The sequence below is a fragment of the Myxocyprinus asiaticus genome, chromosome 7 (genome assembly GCF_019703515.2).
Source record: "Myxocyprinus asiaticus isolate MX2 ecotype Aquarium Trade chromosome 7, UBuf_Myxa_2, whole genome shotgun sequence".
In the NCBI taxonomy this organism is placed as follows: Eukaryota; Metazoa; Chordata; class Actinopteri; order Cypriniformes; family Catostomidae; genus Myxocyprinus; species Myxocyprinus asiaticus.
Window position 1 is genome coordinate 25851003 of NC_059350.1, and position 11812 is coordinate 25862814.

At 35.8% G+C, this 11812-nt stretch overlaps 1 protein-coding gene across 7 annotated transcripts in view; it reads right to left on the reverse strand.

The window, feature by feature from the left end:
* Positions 1 to 8920, reverse strand: part of vps8 (VPS8 subunit of CORVET complex) — a 184731-nt gene extending 175811 nt beyond the window's left edge. For all 7 annotated transcript variants that reach the window (XR_007897689.1, XM_051702468.1, XM_051702467.1 and 4 more), the window contains exons 1-9: positions 8739 to 8920; positions 8314 to 8382; positions 4413 to 4545; positions 4219 to 4313; positions 4060 to 4092; positions 3923 to 3977; positions 1530 to 1654; positions 865 to 951; positions 705 to 772 (exon numbers count right to left, since the gene is read on the reverse strand). Coding sequence is in view for 6 of the 7 variants with exons in the window: in XM_051702468.1 (XP_051558428.1) it covers positions 705 to 772; positions 865 to 951; positions 1530 to 1654; positions 3923 to 3977; positions 4060 to 4092; positions 4219 to 4313; positions 4413 to 4545; positions 8314 to 8382; positions 8739 to 8810 (737 nt within the window). In the remaining variant the exon portion in view is untranslated. The remainder of the gene's footprint in view (positions 1 to 704; positions 773 to 864; positions 952 to 1529; positions 1655 to 3922; positions 3978 to 4059; positions 4093 to 4218; positions 4314 to 4412; positions 4546 to 8313; positions 8383 to 8738) is intronic.
* Positions 8921 to 11812: the final 2892 nt, after the last annotated feature.

The following is an 11812-nucleotide window of genomic DNA, read 5'->3' on the forward strand; positions in this document are numbered from 1 at the left end:
CTTATTGTGAAGTGTTACCGCAGAATTAGTTATCAGGGATGCAAACTCATGAGAGATGAAAAGGTGAGAAAGTCATAGATGTGTTCCAGGGGTATTTCAGTGTTTTGTTTGATGTATTTAAAGCTTTTTTAAGTGTTTAAGCTTAAAGTACCCATTTCAAGTGATTTTAATAAGTAAAAATGAAACATTTTACCAAACAGTTTGGACAAATTAGCTTAAAAAAAGGTGACTTTAACCAAAAGGGGAGTAGTTTGCATTACTGAGTTATATCACTCGTGATGGAATCAGATGATGATACCATGGCACCCTGTTACACACAACGGTATTGATATGGCACCTTGGTACATACAATGGTACTAAAAACCATATAAACATACCATGGTACATAAATATCAAGGTACTTTAGAGAATACCGTGGCATAACAACAGTAACATATCCAAGGAAACATGGTATTACCATGTTACTTTTTTGCAGTACATGATAACATGATTTTGTGTTAAACATCTAAATTTTGTTAAATTCTGGACAATACGAGTATATAGAGTTTACTATCGCAAAGTGCATGAGGCTTAGGCTATGTACTGCACCGTTTTCATACCATGAAATTGCCTGTTGTTTCATGTGCTCATTAAATGTAAATAGAAACCACACATCACACACCGAAAGAAGCTGCATTAATTAAGTTTTATAAAGCACATCTCACCTGAATGACAGTTCAAACACTGATCCCCCACTATCATTACACACAGCTAATGTTGGGTTGTCAGTGAACTATAAAGAGAAAGAGAGATTGGTGTTACATTCAATATCAATGAACAAGATGACTTTTAAAATATGTACAGAAGTGCAGTGCAGTACAGTACCTTGACATGTAGGATTGCAGTGCCAGGTGGGTGGGCATCTGTGATAGTTCGAAGCAGTTTACCATTGGCCAGATCCCACATGGTGATCTGATTGACAACACGCCAAAGGTCAGAACATTTTCCCATACATTTGTATGTGTGTTGCATCAGTACAGAAGGGTAATAAAATCTCATCCTTTCCATGACTGAAAACAGCAATATTCAAGATGTTGACCTGATACTTATGGATTAGCTATTGACTGTCCACATAATAAACCATTCATAAGTCATGTGTTTTTTTTTGTTGTTTTTTTTTTTAAAGTCTGTCTATATTTATGCTCATGTTTGTCACGTTTAGAGTTAAAGTTCTAACTTGGCTGTTCACAAAAGACCCGTTCTTTTGTGCGTGTGCAAAGTTTTTAATAGTTTTTCTAGGGAAACATGCACTAGACAGGCATCTTTGTCCATTGTAACAGTCTCATTGTTGTTTTTTGCATATTGTGTCATGAGTGCCGGTTTTTTAAGATGTTGTGTCAAGTTTAACTTTTAAAAAATGCATCTTAAGACACCTGCATTCGGGTCCATTTCATTGCATTGGATCTAGCTGTTTTTGAATGCAAGACAGCATCTTGTGCGAACACCCCTAATACCTTTAAAACCATTGTCCTTTTACAACTGTCGCTCACCTGTCCTTTAGCAAAGCCACAGAGCAGTCGTGAGCAGTCATGATTAATACTGAGAGCTGACACTGCCCCGTACTCTGCTCCAGTTGCTGTGGTGCCCAGACACAGCCGCAGGGCCTGGTTCTGATCTGAAATTACAATATTCTCATAAGGTAAAACAGCAAACAATTTGGGGATTTGAATGCAAGATGGTGCACATTATGGAATGATGTACTCAAAGAAGAATTATAACAAAAGTGTTCTGGGTTTTGAAGCAATATTAAGCAGAATACAAACAGGCAAAGAGCGTGCAAACAGCCATGCCAAACCCTTCAGTCCATATCATTCACAGAATAAATGACACTGTAATGCTCAACATAATGGAATGGAGACCAAAAAAAATTGCAGTCTTAGTTTACCCAAAAATGAAAGTTTTCTCATCATTTACTCGCACTCACGTCATACCAAATGTGTATGATTTTCTTTCTTCTATTGAACACAAACAAAGATTTTTAGAAGAATATTTCAGATCTCTAGGTCCATACAATTCAAGTGAATGGTGACCAGAACTTTGAAGCTCCAAAAAGCTCCAAATCAATGTCTTCTGAAGTGATTCAGTTGGTTTTGGGTGAAAAAAGACCTAAATGTAACTCCTTTTTCACAGTTCATCTTGACAGCTGTCTCTTTGGCGATTATAATTTCAAGAATGCTTACAATTCCTGTAGAGCCATCTAGCACTCTGTGCATGCGTCAAGCACTAGCAGGGTTCCCACTCTTTTCCAGGCACAATTTTCCAGGATATTTCATGAGCCGCACAAGTGTAATATTTAATCAAAAACACATGCGTCTATTTAAATTGTACTGTTTTGTGTGATTATTAATCCCCGTAAAGCTGTGATTTAAATAAATAAATACATAGTCTGCATGTGCTGTGCACTTCAGAGTGCTCTGCTCTATGTCATCTCACACACACAAAAGCGCGCTTGAAGATCATGATGAGGTGTTTTCAGTGTATAAGTGGCAAGCTTTACACATTCATTTTAAAGCATGCATCACTTGCAGATTGTATATTTAATTAAATCACAGACTTTTGCAGTTTAATTATCACACTAGTACATTTCGCAATTTTAATTTTATTAATTGTGCATTCAAACACAAATTGTCCAAATATGTCGTATTCCATGACTTTCTGCATTTTATAGCAAATGCCATTTTTATGACTAGATTGCATGATTCAGTCCGTGTTTTCCACATACTAAATGTGGTAACAGCAGTATAAGCAGACTCAAATAGTTGAATAATTGAACATTAATTCACATCTCGAGGGGTGAAGGCCGAATAACCACACTACCAACTCAGGGTGTGAATTCATTTTCAAAAAAAATCAGTGGTCGACTGTCAAATGTTTTGTGGTGAACATAACAGCAATGTTGGAACGATTGTTTTTTTTTTTTTTTTTACTAAATTAATACTTAAACTATTTCATCGGAGCAAAGCAGAGATGGCAGCACATAAGCAGAGAAAGTATGTGACAGGGATTCGTTTATGACAGTTATCCATTGACATTGTTTCACAATGCACAGCCGCTAGCAGTGACAAAATTATATAAATGTATTTGACTCCTATTCCGAGTCCCAATCATTACAATGTTTTTGTACATGTAACAAAAACCTTGTTAGCAACACAATCAAACAGTTCTATTATACTAAAATATTTTCCAGGATAAATCATTATTTTCCAGGGCATTTGGGTATTTTCCTAATTTTCCATGATTGGAAAACTGCATTACAAAATTCCAGGTTTTCCAGGATGTGTGGGAACCCTGACTAGGAAGTGTAATAGAGATTGAACTCATGATCATGCCTAGAGACTGCAATGACAAGATGTAGAGTGAAAAAGAAGTTACATTTTAATATGTTCTTACCCAAAACCAACTGGATCACTTCAGAAGACATGGATTAATCATTTATGTTTTATGGATTATTTTTATGCTGACTTTATCTACTTTTTGAAGCTTTTGGAGTTCTGATCACCATTCATTTGCACTGTATGAACCTATAGAGCTAAGGAAAAAAAGTCATACACATTTGGGATGGCATGAAGGTGAGTAAATGATGAGAATGATGAGAATTTTCATTTTTGGGTGATCTATCCCTTTAACACATTTTGTACAATGTTAATTACAAATGCATTACCTTTTCCTGAATATTCCACCCAAGACAAGCCAAGGTAGAAAGACAGTCCCACAGTAGTTTAAAATACCACACTTACTGACATATGTTTACTGTGCTACATATACATAAGTTCATAGTTCTGAGACAGCTTTTTTATGCCAATTAAGTACTCAAAAAAATCCATTGTTGTGGCCTTTCTCAACTTTATAGCAGACTACACAAAGGTTTGAATGACGTGCTTACCAAATACTAAGGCCAGACCATGCGACGTCCCCACGGCTATCACACTGGAAACAGTCTACAAGCACATAAGAATTTTACACATGAAGAAAGCAATTAAAAAACTTTCATTACAAATCACAAGAGAGTAAAATACTCACTATTGCCGTTGGCAAGCCTGCATCAACTTTATCCTGAAGAGAGATAGAAAGAGTAAAAGCAGTAAATTAGAAAGAGAGCAATAACGTTTTATCAGCATAAAGGACAGGACGAAATATCTTCTGAAAATCTGAAATCAAGCCTCTAATTTAAAGTCTCACCGCAGCAGATACTATCTGGGCCGAGATGCCTTTCAGTACATTGCATCTAAGGACGGATCCGTGTACTGTAGCGTTAGTTTCCATAGCTTTCCTCCTCCTAAGGTGAACACGGACAAAAAACTAAAAATAAACATTCAACAGCCAACATGCATTAGACTAACATAACATCTATGAAGAGTAAGGAGAGTGTACATTCCTCTTCAGGTGTGTGCGGTCACCACTGTCAGAGCTGGCCAGAGAGGAGGTTTCACACGAGTGGGTATCAATGTTCTCTGTGTTCAGGAGACACGTATCCTCTAAAATAAATGGCTCATCCTCATCTTCAGGCTAAGCAAAAAACAATGTAGATCATATAAATAGGTTTGCATTTAAAGAATGAAGACAGCAGAGCTGAAAATTAAAAAATATACAAACACTGTGAAATGTCATTTATCACCATCACTCCACAAAAAAGTACTGTGGCAGTACCACGAGGTACCACATGGTAATATCATGGCACATTGATATGTATTTTTTCAATGGTATTTTACATCATACTCCAAGGTATTTCAAAGAATACCATGGTACTATTACTTATAGTACATGGTACTTTTAGGAACTTTTTTGTTAGTCAGTGTAATGCAGAAATAAGACATACTGATGACAGCTGACACTTAAAGCTGAAGTATGTAACTTTTTCTGTGTTAAAATACTTTCTCCCATCTCAGCTTAATATGCAGAGACAACTATTAATAAGTCATTCATAGGTTAATTTTCTTGAAAACTGTAAGCACTGTCTTTCTGTGGCACTATGAAAATTGCTCTGTTTATTTTGAGTGACTAGCTTGGACCCGCCCCAACAACATTACTCTATCAGAAATAGTTGGGGGCATATTCAGAAAGCTGTTTTGAAAAGTTTTGAAAAGTTTATTCTTGCAATTCCATTTGGTGGTGCTAGTGGCTCAGAAATTACATACTTCAGCTTTAACATCTCCAAAAGCTTATTTTTATCAAAAGCAATATTGTTATTTATATGAGCATATTAGAAATAAGTATAATTGTTTATTTTAGTTGCTGTTACTGGCCATTTCTTTTCACCTCTTTGGGTGAGTAAAAATGATGCTGAACTGTTGTACAATGATTTTTTTGAATTAAAATCTCCGAAAACGAAAGGCAGTACAAAGGGAGTACTACTATAATGTACTGTATAAACACTTTAAAACTTTTTTTTTTTAAATAAACATTGCAGTAATGAGAATATCATAATGACCATCTTTTTTTTAATTGAAGTAATGAGAATTGGGAGGTTAAATGTGCATAATTGGGGACCAGGGTAGCTCAGTGAGTAAAGACCACCATAATGTGGTTCTCGCTCTCGGTGGGGCACGTGGTGTGTTGTTGGGGAGAAAAGGGGAGGAAAAAAAAAAAATAAATAAAACTGTCATTAAATATTAACACAATGTAAAAAATCTTAATGGCCCTAAAATAGGAGTAGATATCAATATGCAAAATATAATTTCTTTGTTTTGTTTTTTATTTTACCTTTTGATTTTAGAGTAAAATAGGACCAGGACTAGGGTTGGGTACCAAGAACTTGTCCAGAACCAGTTCCATTTTTTTTTTTTTAAACAATGGATCCGTGTGATTTTCATGACTTTCGGTTCCATTAACAGTTCCTTTGTGTGCAATTTTCCTTCAGTGCGGACTAAAATACTCGGACAGTATTTCCTGCAACGCAATTGAGTGGCAGCACGGCCCTCTACTAAAATCAGCAGTGTGAAACACACCGTGCTACCAGTGTATTTTGATTCCCAAAAAAATTACTCTAATAAGCTGGTTCTTTTGATTCTATACAGTGTGAAACATGTGATGCATCTGGTATAGTATGTTTCCTGAACAAATGAGTCTAATTATCCTGTTCTTTTGAATTTGTAGCGCAAAACATACGGCGCTTCCAGTATAGTCTGATTCTCAAACAAAGGACTCTTATGAGCCAGATTGTTTTAGTGAATCAAAAACACTTAAGCTGTGACCCAAATGACGCACTATACATATATTATAATATACCGTAACGTACTCAGCCACGTAGTCTATACATTTTCAACATGTAGTATCGTCCCAAATGGAACACTTAACGTTTTTTAATACACGAAAGCATTTGCCGTATAACAGCTAATGGAAGTGACGTTTCAAATGCACATGATGTCTTGCCACTCAGTTTAACACTTACACCGATCAGCCACAACATTAAAACCACCTGCCTAATACTGTGTAGGTCCCCCTCGTGCCGCCAAAACAGCACCAACCCGCATCACAGAAAAGCATTCTGAGATGATATTCTTCTCACCACAATTGTACAGAGTAGTTATCTGAGTTACCCTTGACTTTGTCAGTTCGAACCAGTCTGGCCATTCTCTGTTAACCTCTCTCATCAACAAGGCGTTTCCATCCACAGAACTGCTGCTCACTGGATGTTTTTTGTTTTTGGCACCACTTGGAGTAAATTCTAGAGACTGTTGTGTGTGAAAATCCCAGGAGATCAACAGTTACAGAAATACTCAAACCAGCCTGACTGGCACTAACAATCATCCATGCGATTATTTAATCATCCAATCGTGTGGCAGCAGTGCAGTGCATAAAATCATGCAGATACGGGTCAGGAGCTTCAGTTAATGTTCACATCAACCATCAGAATGGGGAAAAAATTTGATCTCAGTGATTTGGACCGTGGTATGATTGTTGGTGCCATACGGGCTGGTTTGAGTATTTCTTTAACTGCTGATCTCCTGGGATTTTCACGCACAACAGTCACTAGAATTTACTCCGAATGGTTCCAAAAACAAAAAACATCCAGTTAGGGGCGGTTCTGTGGATGGAAACGCCTTGTTGATGAAAGAGGTCAACAGAGAATGGACAGACTGATTCGAACTGACAAAGTCTACGGTAACTCAGATAACCGCTCTGTACAATTGTGGTGAGAAGAATATAATCTCAGAATGCTATTCTGATATGCGGGTTGGCACTTATTTGGTGGCACAAGGGGGACCTACACAATATTAGGCAGGTGGTTTTAATGTGGCTGATCGGTGTATATCTAAAATAATAAACATAATCACACAGCGTGGGGTGATGGTAAAACATTCAACTCACATTTGTAAGGTGCTGTCTTCACTGAAGTTTAGCTAGTTGCTACATTCTCCACTGTTTACAATTGTTTTGTCAGACCAGCAACGCAGCCAGGTAACTCTGCGAGCAAGCCACAAGTGCTGAGTGCATGAAGTGTCCAACATTCCACACTTCATTTTTATGGTTGAAGAAATGCATCATCCGGGTACTCGTAGGACATTTCTTTTTTTTGCATTTTCAGCTAATACATACTACTTGCACTACTTACACTACAAAATGGCGGAGAATAGTGTGGAAGCACATGGTTTGGGATGCACCTAAAGGCTATACATTGGTTGGAGCGTTTACTAAATTATTCTGTTATATACAGAATACATATGCAGTCTATTATATACTGTTACCATTATATCATGTACTTCATACCTGTGTTACTGACCGCTTGTTTATATGACAACATGTTGTTAAAGATACACAAGTTCTGTTTATAACATTTACAACTATGTTATAAGTGGAATTTTTAAAAGAATAAATGCATGCAAGAAATATATCACATTTCTTGTTTGTTTAAATTACAATACAGTTAGGATCAATTATTGTATTGCATTAATGCTTTTAAAAAGTCTACAAAACACACCTTTTAAAATAATTGGTTTAAATGTATTTCTGATTTGTTATATCTGTTCTGCAGTAACTTGAAATGATCTCATCATTTGGTAACAGACTTCAGAGGGCAGTAAATGCAATAAGAATTGTATGTCTTATTTCCAAATAATTATTTCTCAAAAGTTCTAAAGCACCATTACTGAAACTGTTATTGGAACAGTTAAGGAACAATAGGAACCGGAATCGTTTAATTCCTTACGATTGCCATCCCTAACCAGGACATTTTCTTGACAAGTTTTGCATGCACTGTTCTAATGATTATCTATAAGATGAGTATGATATTTCAGTGTATTACAGGACAGAAGGAGAATACCCTGACACACTCACCTCATTCAGGATGCTCTCTAGAGTCGGAGGAGTGTCCACTTGAGGAATGTCAAACTCCTTATCATCAATCTGAGAAGAGGAAAATAATTACATTACAGTATGCATCAAGCCTGCACCCTTTCTTCCATGTTTTGCCAAGTGCTAGAGGCTTTTTACCATACATCAAGAATAATACAGCTTTACTTAAACAAAGCATGCATAATTACAAATGTCATGACACAAATAACGAACGCACAAACTGTCAGAACCAAGACCACTGCATAGGAAGCAACACATTACTCTCATTTAGTCTCACATAAGAAACCAACGCAACATGAGGTGACAAAGATATAAAGTGGCTTTGCATTGAGGACAGAACAACACGAAGCCTGTGATGTAAAATGATATTAAATAACAAAACTGAAACAGACTAATATCAGACTTACCGCCTCTATTTCCATTAAATTGAGCTGTGAGGACGCAGACACAAGACTGCGGCTGTCTGGAGATTCGGCCATTATTCAGTAATAAATCAGATCTCAGATAATATAATTATATAATTGATATCATATCTTTATCAGCTCCAGTCATACTGCTCTGCAGCAGCAGTTTACATCCTTGTTACTGTCGTAAGGGGTGTAGTTTTTACGGCATCCGGCACATTCCACTTCCGGTTTAGAAATCATTATAAGCATAAAAATAATCGAAAGTATGTATATTAGCTTTGACAACATTTAAAAAAAAGACAAATTAAATCAGTTGAGCCATTAATAAATAGTTTACAGTTGTATATTATGAGCCACATTGACCGCTTTGGAACAAATAAAAAGTGAACTTTTATTATGGCTATAGTTACTGGTTATTTATTTGTATTTTGTTTTCATTTTTTGCGATTAAGTTACATTATATTTACATTGTGGTTCTTCACGTGTATTTTTTTTTTTTAACTAACATTACAAATTGAACACACCACAGTACATATAACAGTTTGAAAAAAAAAAAATCAAAATAAACATCATCAGTATAAGTAAAAATAATTAATAAAAAATAAAATATAAAATAAGGTATAATATACATAAAATAAAATCAACACAAATAACGTAATGGAAAAATAATGTACATAGTAAATAGTTGCAATGTTTGTGTTGCTTTCATGTTTTTACTTTTGGGTACGTTTCCAAGTATGCACTAATTTCAATTTTAAATTGTTTAAATGCATGCATATTTTCAGTCCATTTAACATTATGTATGAAATAACGAGCAATTATATTAATTAAATCACATATAAATGCTACATTTTTATAATTATCAATTAAAATACATTTTAACATAACATCCAATTCTTCAAAATTAACAGTCTTGGCTTCTTTTTGGAAATAATTTTGTAACTCTCTCCAAAATACTAGTTTAGGACACTCGCCTAAAAAACAAGTTTAACAGTCTCAGGGGCAGTCTCAGGGTTTTTAACAAAAACACAAAATATTTTAAAATGCTGTAGGCCTACCGTTTTTAAAAAGAAAATTCCAATAACTGTAACCGCGAGGACGTCCTTGTTTGCAAAGGGGAAAAAAATATAAATAAAAATATTATTACAACCAACTTAAAATATCCTTACCGTACAACCTAATGCAAGAAGTAAATTATTCAGCTAATTCTAATGGAATACCAGAAATCTTCTAAAGGCCTTAAAAATTTCCGGGTCAGCTGAGAAATTATAAATATTAATAATTTCACCCCCGTTTTCAGTTAGTTGCTTAACCCAAATAATTCACTTTTTAAACAAATTTTTATAAGCTATATTAAAAAATAAAAAATAAAAATAAAAAAAATAAAATAAAAAAGAGTGTCTTGTTTCTAACTCTTTGTTGCAAATTGTAGGTATCCTACATCTAATGTATGTCAGAAATTATGCTTGTACATAAGTGTCCATGAAAGTAATACCTGTTTGTGCAGTTTCGCAAGTTTTACGGGTATTTTGCTAACATTACAATTTCAGTTAAAATTCTATACCACCTAGTTTTTGAAATACGAGGTGCTATATATCATATACTTATTTATATATAATTTTGCTGCCATATTTACTTTATTTATTATTAGAAGTCTTAAAATCTAAAACGTTAATTCCTCCTTCAGTCTTTGACCGACAAATTATCTCCATTCGATATTCTTCTGTCTTCCAATTGTTCTGTCTTGTAGCTAAATGAAGGGGTTTGCTGCCCTCTTGCGTTTATGGTTTAAATAAGTATATCTGATATATTCAAAATATTGTAAATGTGTTCTTACCTGGATCTTGGATTAAAGCAGAATGGGAGAACATAAAAGTAATTTGAAATCTTTTCCTCTTTATTGAAATAGTAAATCTAACAATCATCCAAAAAATGGCACCCATACCACTTCGAAACAGCCAACCTGTGGTAGAAGACTTACAGGTGCATCTCAATAAATTAGAATGTCGTGGAAAAGTTCATTTATTTCAGTAATTCAACTCAAATTGTGAAACTCATGTATTAAATAAATTCAATGCACACAGACTGAAGTAGTTTAAGTCTTTGGTTCTTTTAATTGTGATGATTTTGTCTCACATTTAACAAAAACCCACCAATTCACTATCTCAAAAAAATTAGAATATGGTGACATGCCAATCAGCTAATCAACTCAAAACACCTGCAAAGGTTTCCTGAGCCTTCAAAATGGTCTCTCAGTTTGGTTCACTAGGCTACACAATCATGGGGAAGACTGCTGATCTGACAGTTGTCCAGAAGACAATCATTGACACCCTTCACAAGGAGGGTAAGCCACAAACATTCATTGCCAAAGAAGCTGGCTGTTCACAGAGTGCTGTATCCAAGCATGTTAACAGAAAGTTGAGTGGAAGGAAAAAGTGTGGAAGAAAAAGATGCACAACCAACCGAGAGAACCGCAGCCTTATGAGGATTGTCAAGCAAAATCGATTCAAGAATTTGGGTGAACTTCACAAGGAATGGACTGAGGCTGCGGTCAAGGCATCAAGAGCCACCACTCACAGACGTGTCAAGGAATTTGGCTACAGTTGTCGTATTCCTCTTGTCAAGCCACTCCTGAACCACAGACAACGTCAGAGGCGTCTTACCTGGGCTAAGGAGAAGAAGAACTGGACTGTTGCCCAGTGGTCCAAAGTCCTCTTTTCAGATGAGAGCAAGTTTTGTATTTCATTTGGAAACCAAGGTCCTAGAGTCTGGAGGAAGGGTGGAGAAGCTCATAGCCCAAGTTGCTTGAAGTCCAGTGTTAAGTTTCCACAGTCTGTGATGATTTGGGGTGCAATGTCATCTGCTGGTGTTGGTCCATTGTGTTTTTTGAAAACCAAAGTCACTGCACCCGTTTACAAAGAAATTTTGGAGCACTTCAGGCTTCCTTCTGCTGACCAGCTTTTTAAAGATGCTGATTTCATTTTCCAGCAGGATTTGGCACCTGCCCACACTGCCAAAAGCACCAAAAGTTGGTTAAATGACCATGGTGTTGGTGTGCTTGACTGGCCAGCAAA